The sequence below is a fragment of the Vombatus ursinus genome, unplaced genomic scaffold (genome assembly GCF_900497805.2).
Source record: "Vombatus ursinus unplaced genomic scaffold, bare-nosed wombat genome assembly UNPS02000577.1, whole genome shotgun sequence".
Classification (NCBI taxonomy): domain Eukaryota; kingdom Metazoa; phylum Chordata; class Mammalia; order Diprotodontia; family Vombatidae; genus Vombatus; species Vombatus ursinus.
The window spans coordinates 30,328,968-30,355,448 of record NW_020940355.1 but is presented as its reverse complement, the minus strand read 5'-3'; the positions used below and the strand labels follow the sequence as shown (position 1 = coordinate 30,355,448).

Sequence of the window (26,481 nt, the reverse complement as noted above, 5' to 3'; positions counted from 1 at the left end):
ATTAGCCTTTATACCTAAATCATGAACCCATTCTGACTTCATTTTGGCATATGGTGTGAGATGTTGGTCTATGCCTAGTTTCTGACATATTCTTTTCCAGTTTTCCCAGCAGTTTTTGTCAAATAATAGTTCTTATCCCAGAAGCTGGGGTCTTTGGGTTTATCAAATAGTAGATTACTATACTCATTGACTACTATGTCTTGCATACTTAACCTATTCCACTGTTTCACCATTCTATTTCTTAGCCAGTACCAAGTAGTTTTGATGCTTGCTGCTTTATAATACAATTTAAGATCTGGAATGGTTAGGCCACCTTCCCCTGCATTTCTTTTCATTAGTTCTCTTGATATTCTGAACCTTTTGTTATTCCAAATGAATCTTGTTAGCTCTATAAAATAATTTTTGGTAGTTTGATTGGTATAGCACTGAGTAAGTAAATTATCTGAGTTAGAATTGTCATTTTTTACCATGAACAACTGATGTTTTTCCAGTTATTTAGATCTGACTTTAATTGTGTAAAAATTGTTGTGTAATTGTGTTCATATAGTTCCTGGGTTGTTTCAATAGGCAGACTCCTAAATATTTTATGATGTCTACAGTAACTTTAAATGTTATTTCTTTTTCTATCTCTTGCTCTTGGACTTTTTTGGTAATATGTGGAAATGCTGATGATTTATGTGGGTTTACTTTGTAGCCTGTAAGTTTACAAAAGTTGTTTATTATTTCAAGTAATTTTTAATTTGATTCTCTAGGATTCTTTAAGTATATCATCATATCATCTACAAAGAGTGATAGCTTTGTTTCTACATTGCCTATTCTAATACCTTCAATTTTTTCTTCTTCTCTTATTGCTAAAGCTAACTTTTCCAGTGCCATATTGAACAGTGGTGATAATGGACATCCTTGTTTCACCCCCATCTTATCCCCATTACATATGATGCTTGCTGAAGGCTTTAGGTAGATGCTACTTATTATTTTAGACAAGACTCCATTTATTCCTATGCTCTCTAGTGTTTTTTGGGGGGTCCAGTGTTTTTAATAGAAATGGGTGTTGTATTTTGTCAAAAGCTTTTTCAGCATCTATTGAGATGATCATGTGGTTTTTGTTAGTTTTGTTGTTGATATGATCAAGTATGCTAATAGTTTTCCTAATATTGAATGTGTTATTTTCTTCAATATTTTTTCTGCCTCCTTTGCCAAGCCTGACATCAATTCACATTTTTCTTTGAGATTTTGAATGTAGCAATTTTGACTTTGCTGTTTTCTTCTGAGTTTGTTTTGTTTTGTTTTTATCTTCCCTGTCACCATGGTAAATTTTATATGGTCAGGAACTTTTTGTTGTTATGCTTGTTTGCTCATTTTTCCAACCTATTTCTTAACTTTTAACTTAATATGTTAAAGTTTGGTTCTTCTCCCTGGATAGACAGGGTACTGTCTCAAGCTTCATATTTTTTGTGCAGTTGTTTTCAGAGCTAGTTCTAGGTGTCTGAGTTTTCAGTTTTTCCAGGTGGTATGATCTATGGAGAGATGTTTTACTGCTCTTATGGCCTATGCTTTCATCTATGAGCAGCCACAAGCACTCTTTTCTTTCCTGGAATCATGACCAGGGTCACAACTTCCCTGTAGTCACAAGCTCTGATGTGCTAGTGCTCTTCCTCACTCTAGGCAATAGAACAGAGTTCTGTACCCCCTGCGAGCAAAGTGACCTCTGTTCTCCTTCTGACTAGTTATCAGACCCCTTTGCCCTCTTTGGGCTCAGAAGTCCACAAGTCACCACTATAGCTGCTGATTCAGTTGCCCCTATAGCCTGCAGCTGGTTTGCTGGGGTGCAGCATGTGCTCCACTCTCATCCTGGTGCAGCAGATCTTTCTTGCCATCCTTATAAATTGTTTTGTGCCAAAAATTGTTTTACCCCATCTTTTTGTGAGTTTTTGTGAGGTATCAATCTCTATTGTTACAATGAGTTTCCTCACTTGGGAGTTTCCTAGAATAATGAAATTACAGGTTTAGTATGCATCCCATGAAGATGTAATGACCATGAGCACAGCATTTAGCCCCCTTGAGACTGTTTCCACACCTTTGAGCTTGGATTCATACATGTGCTATCTGACATTATAATGTTTTGTGAGAAAAAGTGCTTTGTAAACCTTAAATACTATATAAATGTGAACTATGAAGGTATATTTTTATAATTGCCAGTCCCTAGACAAGGAAAGAGCTCCACCTGGGGTCATTGATACAGATCTATTAAGAATTGCCTTCAAGAAAAATAGATTCATTTTTTCATGTGTATGCAATGTGCTCAATTATATTGTATGTACCTAGAAGATTGGAACTATATAATAAACTTCACTTAACCAGATCCTCAGAGTTGGCAGAGACCTTAAGAGTTCATTCTGCACATTTCCTGTACAATATACCTGTAAATTGGTCAGCATGCCTTCAGAGTTTCTTTATGTCCACCTCAGTCTCTCACATGGTGCCTTAGTTATACGAGGCGCCTGACAACCACTTGTTCTTTAGTTGATATTTGACATGAATCTTTATAATTTAGTTTTGCTTCACTTTATGTCAAGTCTGTTTGATTGCTTCTTTTTCATTGTACTCACCATTATATTTCTCCTGCCATTTGGATGACCTGTGTGTAGTTTTTCCTGTTTCCACAAGATAAGAGTTTAATGGTTGTTAACATTGTCACATTAAATATAATTTTACTTATGTTTATTTTCACATTGCACATAATATTTAATTCTTGAAATGTACTGCAACTTTTAAGTACCAAAGTAGTTAACTTTTATCTTGTTCTTGGCCATAGAATTTAAGTTCTAAAGCAAGGCCGTATGTAACCAAGAATAGTGTGCACCTAGGGTCCAAATTGATATTAAAGAATATTTTTCTAAAGTTCTTTCTTTCGAAAAGTCTCCATTCTTCCACAACATTTTACCTAATATTTACTTTTCATAGTGTTTTGGGTTCCATACAAAGGCACTGTGCATACAGAATATACAATTTGGAAGCTAGTATTATGTGCATATAATGTAAAAATATGTTATGCTAATAGCAGAGGAGTATAGAGTAATGATTTCCATCCCAGGACTGTTTTTCATCTTGCTTTTTGCACTAATGTAGCTGACTGAGCATGGAGATCCTATTGACTTCAAAGAGAGCTCCACATTTGTATCAACTTCACAAGATACAGAACAAAATGAGAAATGGGGACTCTGTGACTAAGACCTAAAGGCATGTGTACTTAAAATTGCTGCTACAAATCTTTCAAGCTTCTCTGAAATGCTAGGTGCTTGGGAAATATCTAGTCATTAGTCTAAAAGGCCATGAAAGTTTGCTTATAGGTAAAGAAATATTCAAACTCCATTCTGTCATTACTTATCCTCTAAAAATAAAAAAAAAGGATTTGTAGAAATGTCAAAATATTACCTCTGGAACCTTTATGAGTAATCTCTGACCACTTTATATAGTCTTCTACTTTTAAAAGGTTGCAGTAAGATGTTAAATCCTGCCTCAGACACTTACTTTGTGTGACTCTAGGCAAGTTACTTAATCTCTCTCAAGTTCACTTTTCTTGTCTATAAAATGGGAATAATAATAACACCAATCTCACATAGATGAGGATCAAATGAGATAACACATGTGAAGTGTTTTGCAATCCTAAAGCATTATTATATTATTAATATTATTACTAGTTCAAAGTACAAAACCATTCATTATAAGCACTTAATAAATGAATAGTATTCAATTAAACATGTATTGTTCTTAAAAGATGAAAAACTTTATAATATCTTCTTTTTTGCAAAACTGTTGTAGTAATAGTGAACTTGTAATCAATAAATTAGTTAGTTTTTAGTTCCTGGATGCAACCTTGGACAAGCAAGGTAATTCACAATCCTGGCCCTATCTATATCTGTAAAATAAAATAGATAATCTTCAAAGTTTCTTCTAACACATAGATTCTATGTTTTAACTTTTTCTGTATTTCTATCCCCAGTTAGTTGTCTTCCTGAAAATAATGTGATCCAGAAAGTTAAGGTCCATTCTTAAACAAAACTACAAAATAATTATTGCATGTCACATTATTAGAATGGTCGTTTTTTACCTGTTCATGGCAAATAAGCATTAAGGAGAGAAACTGTACTGTAGAGTTCAGCATGAGAAAGAATTTAGTACACTGTTCTCAAAACTTTTTGAACATGTACACATGTCAGTTAAAAATATTTTGAGGACTATAATGTGTATTCATACATATATCTATATATACACACATATACATATATATGCATATATGTATATATATTTACTCATTTACAAATTATATAGTGCACAACTGTGTTAATGATTATTTTCATTTTAATACTTACACAAGAATAGAAATTTTAGAAGGATGAGATGAATAAATTATATTGGTTCCTCAAAATAATAACAAACTATTGAAAATTGTTTTATTTAAAAAATATTGACATATATTGTCTGGACATGGCCTAGATTTTCTTCTGTCTCTCTCCCTTACCTGTCCTGAGAGAGCATACCTTATAATAAAGTATATTTAAAAAAGAAATAAAAGGAATATGATGGGAAAAACAGTAAATCTGATCAATATCTAAAAAAAAAAAACCTTGCCATTATATGTAATGGATCATGACTCCCCCCACTCCCCACTTCTACAAAGGATTTGCGAGAGATATCCTTTCATATATTATTTCTTTTAAATTTTACAACATTAATTTCAATTGTTTTATGGTTGATGTTCTTTCAATTTATTTTATTTTAGCTCCTGTGCATATTATTTTCCTGGCTCTGATTATTAGATCAGTCTGAATGTGTTCATGTAAGACTTTTCATGCCATGTTCATCATGTTTATAATTTCTTATAACCTGGTAATATTCCTTTACATTCATTTGCCACATTTTTTCTTAACTATTTCTTAGTATTATACATCTTTTTTGTTTCTCTTTGCCACCACAAAAAAGTTATTATAAACATTTTGGTGAAAATGGAACTTTTCTTTTGACCAATGGCATCCTTGGGAATGCCTAGCAGTGGAATCTTTTGGTCAAAGGGCATGGACATTTTAGCCACTTTATATAATTCTGAATTGCTTGTCAAAATGGTTGTACTAATTTACAATTCTTCCAACAACACATTAATGTTCCTGTCTTACAGTCCCCCCCAACATTGACTATTCCTGTTCTTAGTCATCTTTTTTGAGGCAAGATTTAATAGCAAAGTGTTAGACTCTATGGGAGGAAGATCCAGAGTTTCAATTCTGCCTCAAGCATTTTCCACCTACATGACCCTGAGCAAATAATTTAATTTCTCTCTACCTCAGTTTTGTAACTTCTTATGTCAGACACACACACACACACACACACACACACACACACACACACACATTTATTTATCATTGAAGTTTCTTGACTAATACAGTGGCATATTTAGACTTTCAGTAAGGAAAATGATTGGGCATTTGTGTGGATTGATCAGAAAGGGAGAGATTTGAGTCAAGTATGCTAAATAGTCAGTTGCTATAGTCCAAGCAAGAGATGATCAAGGCCCTAAATTGGGCAGTGGCTATGAGAAGAGAGCTGATGACACAGATTCAATAGATATTTTGCAGGAACAAACAACAAGCTTCTGTGAAAGAAAGTAGTTTCCTTGAGAGCTGGAATTATTTAATTCTTTCTATTTTTATACCTGTGAAGTGTGATGCCTGGCAAATAGTAGGTACTTATTGAGTGATTGATTGTTAATTGATTTGATACGTGAGACAAAGGCAAATAAGGTGACAAAATTCACACTAAAATTGCAATCCTGGGAAAGTAGAGTCAGGAAAATAATATGCACCATGGCTACCAGAATGTCAATGGAAAGAAAACCCACCACAAAATAATGAGAAATAAATGTTATTTAAAAAAAAAAGAATTGGAAGGATGGTAGTAGTGCCCTAAATAGGGAGTTTTGGAAGAAGAGTTTTTGGGAAAAGATAATGTAATGATCTTTGTTATATAAATAAGAATCCAACTATTCTTGGCCATTTTTGACAACTCCTTTTGTCCTACTCTCAATGAAATTGCAGAGAGTGGGATTCTTACTGAACTACTAACTTCTGAGAACATGGAGCCTGTCCTCTAAAAATATGTCCGCAGTAGCCACAAATAAATCTCAGAAACAAGATGCTCTTATTGAGGTAGCAAATTATTTTCTATTTACATTTGATTTGCGTTGAGTGTCCAGGTAGCCAATAAGCTGTAACTACCCTGAGAGGCTGGCTCAGAAGGGAGAAGAATGGTATCCTGCATAGGGGAGGGTATGAGCAGAAGAGAGGAGTGTTAGGTGATAGGAATATGTGGTTGTGTTAGATTTATGTCCCAATTTAGGCTATAACAGGGGTTATAAAAGAGAAGATGGGATGCAATCCATTTTCCCACTCTTTGACTGATTACACACACATTGGGTCATGCCATGACCCAGACATTTGAAGAACACCATTTTAGGGATAGTATTATACTTTAGTGAAGATTGTTAAGGTACTCAGTAGCTATGAATCCATTTGATGTGAAGTTGAACAAATATATTACAAGGATTTAGTTTTTTGCATGTAACATTAGCAATGATGTTCTTGCATGTGAATGAAAGTTTGGTATCACTTTGTAGCACAATTTATTTGGAGTTTTTAATTAATATAATCATTTTCTATAGTGCTATTAGATAGAAAAAAAACTTACCTTCTTTGTCATAGCTTATATTTATCTGTACCTTTTAAATTCAGTTTGCCTTTTTCTTCCTCAATAGTGATTTGTGATTTTCCTGATTACTGATAAAAGTATGGAAAGGAACCTCGTTTTTAAGTTTGTTATTTTCAAGTAGAGAATTGAGAATTAGAATTCTTGCATTTGTAAAACTATATAAAAGCTCTGGGTTCAAATGTACTTACCTTTTTATGGCTTCAGATAATAGAGATAAACATTTCGTAATTGCCTAAAATCTGTCATTTGAAAGAAAGAAGGGGGAATAACAATTGCTACATATTTAATAATGGAACCCCTACAGAAGATGGTTTGGCCCTACCTCATTTTTATTTGTGTTACGAATAAACAAAACTTGCTATTACACAATTATCTTCTGCCATTTGGTAACTTTCATCTGTATCAGTAATGGGATTGCTCTGCAAATTAATATACAAATGAAGAGTTGTGACACTGTATCATCTTATAAGGATTATAAATTTTATCTTATGAGGATTATGGACCAAGGTCATCAAAACTATTATTTTTATAGATTACTATATTAGAATTGCCCAAAGTTGCCATCATAAAAATAGAAATATATTCCAACTACTTGAGAAATGCCTAAAGAGATCATAGAAAATAAAATAATTATTTGCCTAGAAATCGTGCATTCAATTCAATATCATTATCAGACATAGAACAAAAAAATCAATTCACATTAGTTCTGATTAATGAAAGTAGTAGTATAAAGATAAAATTGAGAAAATGTAGATTAGATAATTAAAGAGATGATTAATGAATATCTTGAAAAGTAAATGGTGATTACTAAGAACCAGAATAGTTTTATTTAAAACAGATCATGCCAGACTAACCTAGATCAGAGTAATGTTGCAGCTAGAGTTTACTTTCATTTTAGGAAATCATTTGACAACATTTCCTGCTCTTTTTATTGCAAAGCTGGCCCAATGCTGACTAAATCATAATGAAGCTAGATGGATTTGGAAATGGTTGAATGGCTGGATTCAGATATTAGTGATTCCATTTTTAAAGGCTTGATGGCAACTTGAACTCCTGTCCTAGGTGTCTGTGTGTGATGTTATGCTCTGTACCATTTTATCAGTATCTTGAATAAAGGTGTAAATCGTGGGTTATATCAAATTGGAAGATGATGCAAAGCTTGGAGGAAATAGCTACTACACTGAATGGCAAAGTCAGGTTCCAAAAACAATCTAGAATGCTATTGAATCTGAATGAAACTAGATGTAGCAAAATGTAGTTTTATATTTAGGTTCCAAAAATTGGCTTCAGTGGCAGCTAAGTGGCATAGTAAATAGAACACTGGCATTGTAGTCAGGAGGACCTGAGTTCTAATTTGGCCTCAGACAATGACCACTTCACACTTACTAGCTGTGTGACCTGAGGAAGTCACTTTATCCTGATTGTCTTGCAAAAAAAATCACTTCACAAATATAGGATGGGAAGGCATGGTTGTAAAGCCATTTGTCTGAAAAATATCTGGGAGTTTTAGTGAACTGAAGGCTCTAAATTGGCCTTTGGATAACCAAAAAAAAATTTAATCTGAGCCACTTTAAAAGAAGCATAATTGAGAAGAAGATTTTGGGAAGATGGAAGAACAGATCAGAAAAATCCAACCTCTCCAAATTTCCCCACAAATAAGAAAAAAATAGCACCTCAGAGTGAACATAGAGTGGTAAAAACAAAAAAAAAAACAAAAAAAAAAACAAGAGTTGGGGAAGAATAGTGGTCCTCCTGGGACAACTGGATAAGATTGAAAGAAAAATCCCAAAACCAAGGTTTGGTCCCTGTGAAGTGTAAGTACCCCCAGGCTAGGTCTGTTGAAACAGCAAGTGGCAAGCCCTGTGGCTAGCATGGTTGGGAGGTAGCCTCTGCCCCTGCCAGTGGAATTTTTACCTCCTGTACAGTGTGGGGAGTTGGCCACCTAAGCAGAGGAAGGTTAAGGGAACCTCTGCCAATAAGGGACATCAGGCCCAGCTATGCTGCCAGGATACAGCCTGAGATGAGAAGGAACCAGCACGCGCTCAGTGAATGCAAAAGTGGTAGGATGGGAATGCTGCTGACTCTGGATACCTACAGGAGGGTAAAGTTCTTGGTTTTGGTTCCAGGCCAGAGGGGAGAACTAAAGGAAGTTTTGAGGCCATAGGCAACATCCCCTATACCCCAGTACTAGAGGTTATTACAGTAATAAACTGCTACAAATATTAAAAAAAAAAGTAATGAGCAAGAAAAGGAGAAAGAACCCAACTGTAGAAAATTACTATGGGAATAGAGAAGGCTGGGGTTCAACTTCAGAGGAGGATACTGAAGCAAAAAAAAAGCCTCTCCTACCCCAGAGAGTAACATCAAATGGTCACCTATCCAAAAATAATACATAGAAGAACTTAAAAAAAATTTCAAAAATCAAATGAGAAATATTGAGGAAAAACTAAAACAAAACAAAACAAAAACATAAGAACAATTCATGAAAAACAAGAAGATTATGAAAAGAAAATCAACTAACTGGAAAAGGTGATGCAGAATCTTAAGGAAAAAAGAAAATGACTCCTTGAAAATTAGAATTGGTAAGGGGAAGCCAGCAAAGTTACAAGAGACTGAGACATCATAAAACAAAATATAAACAATGAAAAAAAAGAAGAGAATGGAAAACATCTTATAAGAAAAACAACTGATCTAGAGAATAGTTCAAGGAGAGAAAACATAAGAATAATCAGACTACCTGAAAGCTATGATCAAAAAAGGCTCTTGATAAAATAATACAGGAAATAATTAAAGATAATTGTCCTGAAACATTAGAAAAAGAGGGAAAAGGAGAAATAGAAAAAAAAAATCCACCAATCACCACCTCAACAAGAGCCAAGAAGGAAAAACCTACAGGAATATCATAGTCAAATTTCAAAACCCCCAGCTCAAGGAGAAAACGTGAGCAACAAGAAAAAAAAATTCAAATATGGCAGAGCCACAGTTAGAATCACAAAAAACCTAGCAGCAGTGACCCTAAAAGACCACGGGTCTTATATATTGAAGAGCAGAAGAACTGGGTTATGGCCAAAAATACCCAGCAAAGTTAAGCAGAATCCTGAATGAAAAAAGTGGACATTAAATGAATTGCCAGACTTTCAGGATTTTGTTGCCCCACCAAAGCAAACAAACAAACAAAAACCCTGAATTGAATAGAAAATTTGACATACAAGATCCAAAAGAAATATAAGGTATACATCAAAGACTAGTTATAAGTGAAAGCAGTGACTTGCTTGAGCTCTCCCCCAGACCCCTCCAAATACCTGTAAAATGGCTCTTAACAAATTCTAGAGAAGCAGAACCCACAAAAAGACAGAGTGAAACATATTTCCAGCCCAAGACAACCTGCTTGGTTGATTGGAAAGGTCTATTGTGCTGGGCTGAAAGAGAAACACAGTTCAGCCTGGGTGTGCAGGCAAAGACCAGACCTCAGCAAAGTTGGAACAGGCCTCAGGGGACTGAATCATGGGCAGCTGTGGCAGTTTCCAGATTTCTCAATCCACAAATGCCAAAGACAACTTGGAAGGTCAGTAGGAAAGGTCTGTGACCACGGTGAGAGAGAAGCTTGGTTCTAGCTCCAGTGCTGTGCAACTCCAGGGCAGTGGCTGCTTCCAGAACTTCTGGCCCACAGACAGAGAGGGAATTGAGTGGCTGATTGGGGGGGATTGCAGGGATCTCTTTGCTGGTGCTCAGGTAGGAATCTCTTGCTTTGCCCATGCTTGGATCTGGGTCACAGCTCTGGGTGTTCTGGGTGGCAGTCCTGGGGCAAAGAGGAGCACTGGCGTGGTGGAGCTTGTAGTGGAGGTGCAGAGGAAATCCTCCTCGCTGTTTTAAGGCAGAAAAAAAGTGCTTGTGGTCACTCATAGACCAGAGCACAGAACACAAAAGGGATAAACATCTCTCCCTTGATCATACCACCTTGGAAGAACTGAAAATTTACAAGTCCCTAGAAGTATCTCTGAAAATAGCTGTACAACCCCCAAAACTTGAGACAGTAATTCTCCATACTGGAAGCAGATCCCTACCTTAACAAAGAGTTTAATTTACTAATTTACTTATTCAGTGCTATATCCATCAAACTATCAAAAATTATTTTATAGAGCTAACAAGATTCATTTGGAATAACAAAAGGTCCAGAATATCAAGGGAACCAATGAAAAGTAAGGCAAGGGAAGGTGGCTTAGCCATTCCAGATATTAAATTGTATTATAAAGCAACAATCATCAAAATTACTTGGCACTGGCTAAGAAATAGAGTGGTGGATCAGTGGAATAGGTTAAGTATGCAAGACACAGTAGTCAGTGAGTATAGTAATCTACTATTTGATAAACCCAAAGACCCCAGCTTCTAGGATAAGAACTCATTATTTGACAAAAACTGCTGAGAAAACTGGAAAAGAATATGTCAGAAACTAGGCATAGACCAACATCTCACACCATATACCAAAATGAAGTCAGAATGGGTTCATGATTTAGGTATAAAGGCTAATACTATAAGCAAACTGGGAGAGCAAGGAATAATTTACCTGTCATATTTATGGAGAACAGAAGAATTCATGACTAAACGGGAGACAGAGAACATTATGAAATGCAAAATGGATAATTTTGATTACCTTAAATTGAAAAGTTTTTGCACAAACAAAGCCAATGCAACCAAGATTAGGAGGGAAGCAGAAAACTGGGAAAGAATTTTTACAACCAATGTCTCTGATAAGGGCCTCATTTCTAAACTATATAGAGAACTAAGTCAAATTTACAAGAATACAAGTCATTACCCAGTTGATAAATGGTCAAAGCATTTGAACAGGCAGTTTTCAGATGAAGAAATTTAAGTCATCTATAGTCATATGAAAAAAAATTCTCTAAATCACTATTGATTAGAGAAATGCAAAATGAAACAACTCAGAGGTATCACATCACACCTATCAGATTGGCCAACACAACAAAACAGGAAAATGAGAAACATTGAAGAAGATGTAGGAAAATTGGAACACTAATGCATTGTTGGTGGAGTTGTGAAATGGTCCAACCATTTTGGAGATCAATTTGGAATTATGTCCAAAGGGCTATAAAACTGTGCATACCCTTTGATCCAGTAATACCACTTCTAAGGTTGTATCCCAAAGAGATCCTACAAATGGGAAAAGGACCCACATGTACAAAAATATTTATAGCAGCTCTTTCTATGGTGACAAAGAATTGGAAATTAAGGAGATGCCCATCAATTGGGTAATGGCTGAATGAGTTGTGGTATATGAATGTAATGGAATACTGTTGTGCTGTAAGAAACAATGAGCAGGCAGACTTCAGAAAAACCTGGAAAGACTTGTATGATCTGATGCTGAGTGAAATGAGCAGAACCAGGAGAATGTTATACACAGTAACAGCCATGTTGTACAATGACTAATATTGATAGACTTAATCATTCTCAGAAATAAAAGGATCTAAGACATCTGCAAAGGCCTCATGATGGAAAATGCTATCCACATCCAAAGAAAGAACTATGGAGTTTGAATGCAGATCGAAGCATCCTATTTGCTCTTTTATTATTCTGTTTTGTTTTGTTTCCTCTTTCTTGTGGTTCCTTCTATTGGTTCTAATTCCTCCTCACAACATGATTAATGTGAAAATATGTTTAATAGGAACGTATATATATAGCCTATATTAGATTGCTTGCCATCTTTGGGAGGGAGTGATAAATCAAAATAAAATAATTTTTAAAAATTGCAAGTAATTGGCTGGGAACATAAGCAAATGGTGCAAAAAAAGTCAGACCACACAATCTTTCTTTGGTGACAAGATCACAACATGCAACCAGAAGAAGACAATAAAGTCAAAGCTCCTACATTCAAACCCTCCAGGAAAAAAATGAATCAGTCCCAGGACATGGAAAAACTCAAAAAGCATTTTGAGAAGCAAGGAAGAGAAATAGAGGAAAAACTGGGAAGAGAAATGAGATATTTTCCACAAGAAAATGATGAAAAACAAGGCAACAGCTTGCCAAAGGAGACCCCCCAAAATACTGAAGAAAACAACACCTTAAAAATAGCCTAACCCAAATGGCAAGAGAGATCCAAAAAGCCAATGAGGAGAAGAATACCTTCAAAAACAGAATTGGCCATATGGAAAAGGAAGTCAAAAGCTCATTGAAGAAAATACTTTCTTAAAAATTAGAATGGAGCAAATGGAAGCTAATGACTTTATGAGAAATCAAGACACTATGAAACAAAACCAAAAGAATGAAAAATAGAAAATATGAAATATATCATTGGAAAAACAACTGACCTGGAAAATAGATCCAGGAGAGAGAATTTTAAAATTATTGGACTATCTGAAAGCCATGATCAAAAGAAAGAGCCTAGACATCATCTTTCAAGAAATTATCAAGGAAAACTGCCTTAATATTCTAGAACCAGAGGGCAAAATAGAAATTGAAAGAATCCACCAATCATCTCCTAAAAGAAATCCCCAGGAGCTCAGGGGGTGCAGCCAAGATGGTAGAGGGAAGGCAGTGACTTGCTTGACCTCTCCCCCAAATCCCTCCAAATACCTAAAAAAAAATGGCTCTAAACAAATTCTAAAGCAGCAGAATGCACAAAAAGACAGAGTGAAACATATTTCCAGCCCAAGACAACCTGCTTGGTTGATTGGAAAGGTATATCACACAAGGCTAGAAGAGGAGCGTAGTTCTACGTGGTCAAGCAGGTCGCAGTGACCCTGGAGCAGGCCTCAGAGGACTGAATCGCAGGTAGCTGTGGTGGTTTCCAGACCTCTCAACCCACAAACACCAAACACTACTTAGAAGGTCAGTGGGAAAAGTCTGTGACTGTGCTGAGAGAGGAGCTAGGTCTCAGTCGCAAGTCTAAAGCACGACCCAAAGCCACAGCTGTTTCCCGAGCTTCTGACCCACAGACTGAGGGGGAATCAAGTGGCTGATCAGAGGGGGATTGCAGGGATCTTTGCCAGTGCTGAAGCAAGAATCTCTTGCTTTGCCCATGCTTGGATCTGGGTCACAGTTCTGATGGGTGGTCCTGGGTCAAGGAGAAGCACTGGTGTGGTGGAGCTTGTTGTGGCGGTGAAGAGGAAACACCTGGCCCGTTATCATAGCACCTTGGAAGAACTGAAAATTTACAGGTCCCTAGAAGTATCTCTGAAAAGAGCTGTACAAACCCCCGAAGCTTGGGACAGTACATTCTCCACATTTGAAGCAGACTCTTACCTTAACAAAGAGTTTAAAACTAAAGTAATTGACTGGGATCATGAGTAAGCAGTGCAAAAAGAGTCAGACTATATTATCTTATTTTGGTGACAAGGAAGATCAAAGCATACAACCAGAAGAAGACAACAAAGTCAAAGCTGCTACATCCAAAGCCTCCAAGAAAAATATGAATCAGTCCAGGCCTTGGAAGAGCTCAAAAGGGATTTTGAGAAGCAAGTAAGAGAAGTAGAGAAAAAACTGGGAAGAGAAACGAGAATGATGCAAGAAAATCATGAAAAACAAGTCAACAGCTTGCTAAAGGAGACCCAAAAAAATAGTGAAGAATATAACATCTTAAAAAATAGCCTAACCCAAATGGCAAAAGAGGTCTCAAAAGCCAATGAGGAGAAAAATGCCCTAAAAAGCAAAATTAGCCAAATGGAAAAGAAAGTCCAAAAGCTTACTGAAGAAAATACTTCCTTAAAAATTAGAATAGAGCAATTGGAAGCTAGTGATTTTATGAGAAATCAAGTCACTGTAAAAGAAATCCAAAAGAATGAAAAATTAGAAACCAATGCAAAATATCTCATGGGAAAAACAACTGACCTGGAAAATAGATCCAGGACAGAGAAAACTTAAAAATTATTGGACTATCTGAAAACCATGATGAAAAAAAGAGCCTTGACATCATCTTTCAAGAAATGGTCAAGGAAAACTGCCCTGATATTTTAGAACCAGAGGGCAAAATAGAAATTGAAAGAATCCATCAATCTCCACCTGAAAGAGATCCCAAAGGTAAACTCCTAGGAATATTGTAGCCAAATTCCAGAGTTCCCAGGTCAAGGAGAAAATATTACAAGCAGCCAGAAAGAAACAATTCAAGTATTGTGGAAACACAATCAGGATAACACAAGATTTAGCAGCTTCCACATTAAGGGACCACAGGGCATGGAATATAATATTCCGGAGGGCAAAGGAAGTAGGATTACAACCAAGAATCACCTACCCAGCAAAACTGAGTATAATCCTGCAGGGGATAAAATGGTCATTCAGTGAATTAGAGGACTTTCAAGCATTCTTGATGAAAAGACCAGAGCTGAATAGAAAATTTGACTTTCAAATACAAGACTCAAGTGGAACATGAAGAGGTAAACAGGAAAGAGAAACCATAAGAGACTTATTAAGGTTGAACTGTTTACATTCCTGCATGGAAAGATGCTATTTGTAACTCATGAGACCTTTGTCAGCATTAGGGTAGTTGGAGGGAAAAAATTATATGTATGTATATAGATAGATAGATAGATAGATAGATAGATAGATAGATAGATAGATAGAGGGCACAGGGTGAGCTGAAGATGAAGGAGTCATATGTGAAGAATAAAATTAAGGGATGAGAGAGGATTATACTAGGAGAAGGAGAAAGGGAGAGGTAGTATGGGATAAATTATCTCGCAAAAAAACAGAAAAGAAAAGGCTCTTACAGTGGAGGGGAAATGGGGGAAGGTGTAGGTAACGAGTGAATCATATTCTCATAGGATTTGACTTAAGGAGGAAATAACATACACACTCAATTGTGTATGGATATCTGTCTTGCCCTACAGGAAAATAGTGGGGGGGAAAGGGGAGGAGAGTAGGGGGATGATAGAAAGGAGGGCAGATTGGGAAAGAGAGTAATCAGAAGCAAATACTTCTGAGGAGGGACAGGGTCCAAAGAAAGAATAGAATAAATGAGGGGTCAGGATAGGATTAAGGGAAATAGAGTTAGTTTTTCACAGCATGTCTGCTATAGAAGTGTTTTGCATAACTGCACATATATAACCTACATTGAGTTGCTTGCCTTATCAAGGGGGGGGGGGGGGGAGGGAGGAAGGGAGAAAATTTGTTACCCAAAGTTTTAAAAACACGTTTAAAAAAAATGTTTTCACATGCAACTGGGAAATAAGAAATATAGGAAATGGTGTGCAGAAATCTATCCTGCCCTACAGGAAAATAGAAGGGAAAGGGGATAAGGGAAGGGAGGGACAGATAGAAGAGAAGGCATACTAGGGGAAGGGGTATTCAGAATGCATGCCATCTTGGGGTGGGGGAGGGGCAAGATGGGGTGAAAATTTGGAAATTAAAATTTTGTGGAAGTAAATGTTGAAAACTAAAAATAAATAAATTGATTTAAAAAAAAAAGATATCCCCAAAAGAAAACTTCTAGCAATATTGTAGCCAAATTCCAGAGTTCCCATGCCAAGGAGAAAACAAGCAGCCAGAAAGAAACAATTTCAGTATTGTGGAAACACAATCAGAATAACACAAGATTTAGCAGCTTCTTCATTAAGGGACAGCAGGGCTTGGAATATGATATTCTGGAAGGCAAAGGAGATAGGATTACAGCCAAGAATCAACCACCCAGAAAAAGTGAGTGGAATCCTTCAGGGGAAAAATGGAAATTCAGTGAAATAAAGGACTTTCAAGCATTCTTGATGAAAAGACCAGAGCTGAATACAAAATTTGACTTTCAAATATAAGACTCAAGAGAAGCATGAAGAGGTAAACAGGAAAGAGAAATAATAAGGGACTTATTAAGGTTGAACTGTTTACATTCCTACATGGAAAGATGATATTTGTAACTCATGAGAACTTTTTCAGTATTAGGGTAGTTGGAGGGAAAAATTATATGTGTATATATATATATATATATATATATGTGAATATATATATGTACACATATAGATAGATAGACAGATAGACATATAGAGGGCACAGGGTTAGTTGAAAATGAAGGAGTGATATCTAGAGAATAAAATTAAGGGGTGAGAGAGGATTACTGAGAGGAGAAAGTGAAAGGTAGAATGAGGCAAATTATCTCACATAATAAAACAGACAAAAAAAGGCTTTTTCAGTGGAGGGGAAGCGGGAGAAGGTGAGAAGGAATGAGTGAATCTTATTCTTATTGGATTTGACTTAAGGAGGGAATAACATACACACTCAATCGTGTATAGAAATCTATCTTACCCTATAGAAAAGTAAGGAGGAAGGGAATAAGAGAGCAGGGGGATGATAGAGGGGTGGGAAGATTGGGGGAGGGGGTAATCAGAAGCAAGCACTTGTAAGGAAGGACAGGGTCAAAAGAAAGAATAGAATAAATGTAGGGGTGGGATAGGATGAAGGGAAATATAGTTAGTTTTTCACAACATGACTACTATGGAAATGTTTTGCATGTCTACACATGTATAACCTGTATTGAGTTGCTTGCCTTCTCATTGAGGGTTGATAGGGATGGAGGAAGGGAAAAAATTTGGAGCCCAAAGTTTTAAAAACAAATAAAAAGACTAGTTACAAAGGACTCAATAAGCACAGACTATTTACTATTTATAAGAAGAAATGTAACATGTATGTTTGAGATTGTTATTAGTTATTGGGTAGTTCAGGAGAAAGATTGGGATAGATCTGAATATAATGTAATTCCAAAAATAAAACCGTTTAGGAAAGGCTAGAAAGAGTAATTATCTTATACCAATGAAATTTGAGAGGGATAGCTGACAGAGAAGAATTAGATGAGAGAGGAGGGCTGGAACCCTATTCTCATCAGGAATGGATTAAGGAGGGAGCAATACATATCTATCTAGAAAGGTATAAAAGTCTTCAAAATTCAGAAAGAAATAAAAGACTCAGGGGGTAGGGAGAGGGGAGAGGATAAAGGAGGGGTTTTTAGAGGGAACCCTATTCACCTCACATCTGGATTTAGAAGGGAATGAAAACCTTCTAAATTTATAAAGAAATAAGAGTGTGAGGGAATAGGAAGGGGAGGGTAGAGAAGGGTGTCTAGATTAACAGGAATGGGATAAAGAAAGAATAACATATCTGGAAGGCTATAAAAGTCTTAAAAATTCATATAGAAACAAGAGGGTTAGGGAAATGGTTGGGGGAGAGTGTAAGGGAGAAATCTTTGTGGGGGGTAGGTTAAGTAACAGGAGGGCAAGGTAGTAGGTAGAAGTAAAGTGGAGGAGTCAGGAGGGATGGGAAATAAGAGATACACAGAAACATAAAATAAAGATCAGGAGTAGAATTTATTAGGGAAAAAAGCTGAGGTAATAATCATGATCTCAGACAAAGTAAAGCTAAATATTGCACCAGTAGTCAAAGAGATTCAGAAAAAAAAAATGTCAAAATGAGAGAAAGGCAAATAATTTTGTTGGAGTAGAAAATTATACCATTGGGCTGCTCTGCCACCAACTCCATGCAAGTTCTTTTTTTGTTTGTTTTTTAAAATTTTTTTATTAATTTATTTTGATTTATCAATAATCACTTCCACATGCTTTTGAGTTTAAAATTTTTCTCCCCCTTCCTCCCCACCACCCTCCCCAAGACGGTGCACAATCTGATATAGGCTATACATTTACATTTATATTAAACATATTTTCACATTAGTCATGTTGCAAGTAGAAATTAAAACCAATAGGAGGAACCATCAGAAAGAAGAAACAAAACTCAACAGAAGAGAAAAAACAATAACAGTTTGGCTTCCATAGTTCTTTCTTTGGGTGTGAATAGCATTTTCCATCACAAGGCCTCTGGAGATGTCTTAGATCCTTGTATTGCCAGGAAGGGTTAAGTTTATCAATATTAGTCATCACACAACTTGGCTGTTATTGTGTACAACGTTCTCTTGGTTCTGCTCACTTCGCTCAGCATCAGACCATACAAGTCTTTCCAGGTTTTTCTGAAGTCAGCCTGTTCATCATTTTTTTATAGCACAATAGTATTCCATCACATTCATATACCACAACTTGCTCAGCCATTCCCCAATTGATGGGCATCCTCTCAATTTCCAATTCTTTGCCACCACAAAAAGAGCTGCTATGAATATTTTTGTACATGTTGGTCCTTTTCCCATTTGTGTGTTCTCTTTGGGATATAGCCCTAGAAGGGCTATTGCTGGGTCAAAGGGTATGCACATTTTTATAGCCCTTTGGGCATAGTTCCAAATTGCTCTCCAAAATGGTTGGATCATTTCACAACTCCACCAACAATGCATTAGTGTTCCAATTTTACCACGTCCTCTCCAACATTTATCATTTTCCTATTTTGTCATGTTGGCCATTCTGATAGGTGTGATGTGGTACCTCAGAGCTGCATTTCTCTAATCAATAGTGATTTAGAGCATTTTTTCATATGACTATAGATGGCTTTAATTTCTTCATCTGAGAACTGTCTGTTCATATCCTTTGACCACTTATCAATTGGGGAATGGCTTGTATTCTTATAAATTTGACTTAATTCTCTATATATTTTATAAATGAGGCCCTTATCAGAGAGACTGGTTGTAAAAATTCTTTCCCAATTTTCTACCTTCCTTCTAATCTTAGTTGCATTGGCTTTGTTTGTGCAAAAACTTTTCAATTTAATGTAATCAAAATTGTCTTATTTTGCTTTTTGTAACGTTCTCTATCTTCTGTTTGGTCATGAATTCTTCTGTTCTCCATAGATCTGACAGGTAAACTATTCCTTGCTCTCTCAGTTTGCTTATAGTATCAGCCTTTATATCTAAATCATGTACCCATTTTGACTTTATTTTGGTATATGGTGTGAGATTTTGCTCTATGCCTAGTTTCTGCCATACTCTTTTCCAGTTTTCCCAGCAGTTTTTTTTTCAAAGAGTGGGTTTTTATCCCAGAAGCTGGTGTCTTTGGATTTATCAAATAATATATTACTATAGTCATTGACTACTCTGTCTTGAGTACTTAAGCTATTCCACTAATCCACCACTCTATTTCTTAGCCAGTACCAAGCAGTTTTGATGATTGCTGCTTTATAATACAATTTAAGATCTGGGATGGCTGGACCACCTTCCCCTGCATTTCTTTTCATTAGTTCTCTTGATATTCTGGAGCTTTTGTTCTTCCAAATGAATCTTGTTATTATTTTTTCTAACTCTATAAAATAAGTTTTTGGTTTGATTGGTATGGCACTGAATAAGTAAATTAGCTTAGGTAGAATTGTCATTTTTATTATATTAGCTCAGCCTACCTATGAGCAACTGATGTTTTTCCATTTATTTAAATCTCATTTTATTTTTGTGAAAAGTGTTTTGTAATTGTGTTCATAGAGTTCCTGGGTTTGTTTCAGGAGGTAGATTCCTAAATATTTTATTATGTCTGCAGTAAGTTTAAATGGAATTTCTCTTTCTATCTCTTGCTGTTGGGCTTTGTTGGTAATATATAGAAACACCGATGATTTATGTGGGTTTATTTTATAGCCTGCAACTTTGCTGAAGTTGTTTATTATTTCAAGTAGTTTTTTACTTGATTCTCTGGGATTCTCTAAGTATGACATCATGTCATCTGCAAAGAGTGATGGCTTTGTTTCTTCTTTGCCTGTTCTAATGCCTTCAATGTCTTTTTCTTCTCTTATTGCTAAAGCTAACATTTCCAGTACGATGTTGAATAACAGTGATGATAATGGACATCCTTGTTTCACCCCCAATTCCATACAAGTTTTTTAGAGCTTTCTATTCTATTCTCCAGTGCCTACATATGTAGCAATGCCACAATTCCAAAAAAATCCCAACCAAACAAACAAAAAACAAACCAAAAAAAGACATTAAATGATTCCTAGTTGTGGACACATTGTGCTAAGGAACAGGCATACGTACATAAAGAACGCCTTTGGGGGTAAAATATATTGAGTCGAGCAGGAAAATAAAATAAAATAATTCATATTAGGAGAAAATGACAGTATACTTAATGTTTTCTCTCTTAAAATCTTAATTTTTTAAAAAATTTAATCAAGTATGTTGTAAGTGTAGCTGTGTTGTGATTGTCCACTCTAGTCCTTGAGCTAAGGAGAATTCATAGATCTCAGAAACACAAGGAGAGTTATAGAATGAGGAGAAACTGATGTCAAGAGAGGCCAGTGTTCACTTTTCTTTTGTATATAATGGCATTTAGAACCCTTTTAATGAGATCATTAGCCTGATTTCATTTTGCTTAAACTAATACATGTTATTTGCCTCCTCTCACCCACACCTGTTTTTGTTTAAAAAGGAAAGAGATTAAAATATTAATGTATAATAAATACCAAAGGAAATAAAATTTTTGGAGGTATATCTGTTATTATGTTGTAATGAGTTGGGGCTAACAAAAATTTGAATAAATTGTTTTTGACAAGGTAATTATTGAATCTTTCCAATAAATGACTACTCTTCCATAGTACTTTATTTTTACAAGAAGGCACAAAGTACTTAATGAGATAGCAAAAGAACATCAGAAACAGTAATGAGATTGAAGTATTTCTTTTTGTTTTAAATTGAGAAATAACTTTGGAAACTAAATGTTTGAAGATAAAGAAAAGGCTAAAACTGTCTTTAAGACCTTGTTTAGAACTATTAGAACTTGTCTAATGGGTACAACACAATGCTATTCTCACAGTAATTATAAGAACAAAGAAGTTTCTATTTTGATTTCAGCTGGAAGTAGCTACAGCTATTTGATCAAGATGATGTGTGGTCACTTGTCAGGGCTTACTTCCTCTTTTGGCTAAAGAGGCAAAGTAGCTCATTGATCTACTTTTTACACTGTCAAGTATTCTTCAGAGAAGAATTTCCCAGGTAGAGACTTGGTAGATAAATATTGTACTTCTGACAATCAAATGGCTAAGCTATGGTGGGATCTAGCATTTACAAATAGAGATTAATTTATTATCTTCACTTTTAAAATAAGATTATATTCCCTAACTCAAGTGAAATTTCGTTGTCATCATTTATAATATTGGTTTCTGTAGGAATTAAGATAAAAGGCCTTTGTACTCATTTTGTTTTTTCTTTCTTTTTTATCTTCCCAATTTCAGCATAAAGAACGTAACTCCAAAAGTAGGAGATCCTGAAACACGTAAAGCTATTCGCCGTGCCTTTGATGTATGGCAGAATGTAACTCCTCTGACATTTGAAGAAGTTCCCTACAGTGAATTAGAAAATGGCAAAAGGGATGTGGACATAACAATCATTTTTGCATCAGGTTTTCATGGAGACAGTTCTCCATTTGATGGTGAGGGAGGCTTTTTGGCGCATGCCTACTTCCCTGGACCAGGAATTGGGGGAGATACTCATTTTGATTCAGATGAACCATGGACCCTAGGAAATCCTAATCATGATGGTAAGCACAAATTTTCATTTTTATTTTATTATCTTTCTTTCCTTTCCCTTATTTCCTACCTTTTCTCCTTCCTTCCTTCCTTCCTTCCTTTATTCCTGCCTTATTTCCTTCCTTCCTTCCTTCCTTCCTTCCTTCCTTCCTTCCTTCCTTCCTTCCTTCCTTCCTTCCTTCCTTCAGGGAGTTGTGTCACAAACATAATAGATATTCGTACATAATCTTCTTTGAACTTGTTGTGCCCAAGTGATTGGTGAAACAGATTATGATTTTCACGTTCATTGTTAACTTTAAATAGTTATCAGTGTGTGTTCCACTCATTCTAGGAGCCTTTGGAATGAGAAGTAGTCTATACTTAATATAATGTTCTATATTTTCTTTCAAATGAAGATCAGATACTATTCATGTATTCATTTCATACTGTGCAAATGTGCTGAAGTTTTCTATGTCTAATTTCCTCTATATTTTATGGGAAGATCTTAAAACATCCATGTTTTTATCAAATATAATTCTACTTTCCTTTTCTTCTTCATTGCATAGTGTCCTCCTCAATTCTAACCTTTGCTGATCCTTTTTGTATGTGATCAGTACTTTCTGTCTGCTCTGCTGTCCCCTATAACATCAACAATATACCATGTTACCCAATTTCTCTACTCATTTACCCAATTTCTCTGTTTCCTTTTCTTTCTTCATTATAGTGCTCCCTCAGTTCCCTTATGTTGGCCTTTTCCTCTGAGTTGATCCATGAATGTATAATTTAATATTCCCTTTATTCTTCTGCCTGCCTTGATGTCAAGAAAACAACAACAACACTATGAATTAGACCTTTCTAAAAGTATAATGGACCACTTCAAGAGGTGTTGGGCTTCCCTTCCTTGGAGATCTTGATGACCATTTGTTGAATATTTTATCGTCAGAATTCTTTTTCCACTATGAATTGGACCAAATGGCTGCTGTAGTCTTGTCTAACTTAGAACTTTTATGATTCTCTGAATTTCCCTCCCCAATACACAGATGCACATACGTGTACACACACACACACACCCTACATGCATTCATATGTTCATTCTTTCTGATTTTCTGCATCCTAGATTCCCAAATATATATGTATATATCTGTATATGTGTGTGTATATATACACACATATATTTATAATCTCTATGTCTGTCTATCTATAGGAGTGGCAACAACTGAAGTATATAAAAAATACATAACTTAGTTTATAGTATCTCTGACTTGGCAAAAATATAATAAAAACCAATAAATAGTTATAATACCACATTCTTTGTTGGGGTTGAAATGGGGTAGGGAGAAATCACTATAAGTCTGCTTTTTTAAAAAAAATTCATACAATATTATTCACACTTTTTTTCATTTTCTACTTTATACATCATATACAAATAAGTGAATAAAATATTATTCCATGTGAACCAAAAAGAGCCAGGACTTATCAGACTAAACAAACTGGTCTATAAACAATGTATATATCAGAAGGAGATGCTGGAGTGTAAAAGCTGAATCGCTCTGCCCAAACAAACTTCCCCTTTAGGCTTTACCCTTACTCCATCTGAGATGAACACAAAGGCATAGAAAGGGGAACTGGGGTGGGGTGTACTTATGGGGGTGGGGGATGGGCAGGAAATGCCCCAACAAGGCAAGCCTTGTTACCAAGTAACAATGTAACCCTCTGAGGTTTCACAGAAGTTACTAACAGGTTTTTGCTGAATGGGTCTCCAAGTAGTGGAGAGATGAAATGTTAACATCTGGACTTAAGGGGTCTCAGACTGACTGCTTCTCTGTGAACAGACACACTTACTCCTTGCCTAGGATTCTAAGGAATACCAGCCCTTGGGGAAGGCAAACGGTTCTATGCATAGTGTCCCACAGAGGGGCTCATGATTGGGTACCAGTCAAAGGCTGGTATCAGGGGCCAAAGCCCCCTTAGTTTATGCCATTAATGCCTTAATATAGCCTTGTTGCAAATTCTATATTTCATATTTTTTTTTACTCCAGAGATATATGTTTTATTCTAACAGTCTATAAGAATGTCGGAATATAAACTTCCCTTTCTGTCATGATTACTAATCAGGTTATTTAAACACACACACACACACACACACACACACACACACACACAATTCCTCCTTGATTAGTTAAGCTCACTCTTCAAATTTGACTTTGTTACTTCATTAAAAAATTTAGTTGGATTAGTTTAGTAGCCTCTGATTGGTTGGGTGCATAGGTTCAAAGACTCCTGAATGAAATTTCTTAGATTTTATTAAGTTTTAAAAATTCAAGTTATTTCAGAAAGGGAAATTAGCAACAATTTTCTGCATTTTTTTCCAGAAGAAGTACATCTAATGTAACATGAAGATGATCTTTTAAATGGTTAAATTAATTTTTCTCCAAAACAATGTGAAAATATTAGTGATAAAATTAAGTTCAGAGATATTGGGAAAGGAGGTTAGTAAAACATAGAAGAATGTTGACTTCTCAAAAGAAAGCCCTGTTATGTGTACATTTCCTGTCCTCATGTTTTTGTGCAGTAACTTGAAAATGCTTCAATATTTCATTAGATCTAAAATTCATCAATATATCTATTTCCCTTCAAGGATTCAGTTTGCTACCCATTTCCACCTGATGAAACTGTAAATATCTTTTCTGTGGCATTCCATAAATCTTCTGTGGAGGATCTATCCAATGTACTAAAGGCTTTCTCTAGGTTTTTTAACATTTCACAGATAAAGACTAAGTCAGGTTATCCATCTGATTTCTTACATTTTCTTTTCATGATTCACCCACACTTTCTTCTATTCATGCATTTCCTGTGCACACTATGAACTTTTAAAGTATTTGTTGAATTAAATTGAATTATTAGTGATTAAAATGAGGAATTAACAAATTAACTTGCATACTTTATCTTTTGGACCTTACTCCTCAATTTTGCTTGTCACATTAAGATGATAATAGAAATTGGGATAAAGAAAGGGACATGTCCTGTGGTTTCATTAGGATGGGGAAGTCCTAGAAGAGGAATCTCCCTCTAATAATACAGGGTGTCCCTTTCTCTGAAAATTGCATTATTGGCCATTTATGTAACATTTTGAGGTTTATAAATTATGTTGTTTCAACAATAATATAAGGTACAAAGTGAAAACATTATTATTCACATTTTACAGAATAGAAACTAAGGCTCAAGAGCTCAAGTGATTTGCCCGAAGTAACACATGACTTCTAGGAGACAGGGTTGGTACTCAACCTCAGGTCCTCAGATTCTATGTCCTAGAAGTTCTATTTTCTAACATTTTTGTGCTGCATTTCAAATGATAGAATGAAATTTTTACTTACCCTTTGTATTATCTTCACATGGATATTTTGAATTTTTCTTAAATATCTAAACATATACTTATATGTTTCCCTACTTTTAAAATAAAATGAATATCAATATTTTTTCATCTCAATTATATTAAACTCAATAATTTCTTCTTCTGTTAATATAACTATTATTCATGTGCTAAAATAGAATTAAAACTCTTGGTAAGAGATTATGAATATTGCATACTTGTGTATTTTTGCTGTAAATGAAAAGAATAGTAGTATGATGCTGGATGGTGAATCAAACAATCAACAGGAAAAAGTACAATTCTGGTTTTCCATTTGAATTCTTGAGCCTCCAATTTTTCACCTATGAAATGTGTAAAAGAAAATGTCAACAGTCATGTAAAAATGCCCCAAATCATTACTAATAAGAGAATGAAAATTAAAATAACTATCTCATTTTCAATACCTATCAGATTGGCAAAGATAACCACAAAATATGATGGCTGTTGAAGGAATGTGGGAACATAAGCATACTAATACACTCTTGGTAGAGTAGTGAATTAATCCAGTCATTCTAGAAAAGTTTATAAATACCTAAAGTCATTAAGCTAAATATACACTTCTATCCAACAATACAACCACTAGGTGTATGCTATGAGGTATAGATGTCAAGAGGAACTAAAACATAGTAAGTTCACTGATTTTAAAATGGAAAATAGTATTATAATTGTATAGTTGGGGGTGATAGCTCATATTCAGGAGGCATAAGAGATTCATGTTGAGGTAAGAACAATGTCCTGGAACTCAAGAAGTCTGACTTTCTCTTCCAGAATTCCCTTATGTATGAGATGGCTTGGGGTAAATCATTTAATCTGTTGAACCTTAGTTTTCTGATCTGTGAGAGGAGGGAGTAAAACTTTTTTAAGCTCTAATAGCATGTAGAAACTGGTGATAAGAAAATGGAAGGAAAAGTAATAGTTCACTTCTTGGAGAAGTTTGGTAACAGGGCCAAAGAAAAATTTATGTATGT

General features: G+C 35.4%; 1 protein-coding gene across 1 annotated transcript in view; it reads left to right on the top strand.

Annotated features, from left to right (window-relative positions):
- MMP16 (matrix metallopeptidase 16) overlaps positions 1 to 26,481 on the top strand; it is a 369,344-nt gene that overhangs the window by 185,604 nt on the left and 157,259 nt on the right. The window contains exon 4 of the mRNA XM_027865020.1: positions 21,832 to 22,136. Coding sequence (XP_027720821.1) covers positions 21,832 to 22,136 — 305 coding nt within the window. The remainder of the gene's footprint in view (positions 1 to 21,831; positions 22,137 to 26,481) is intronic.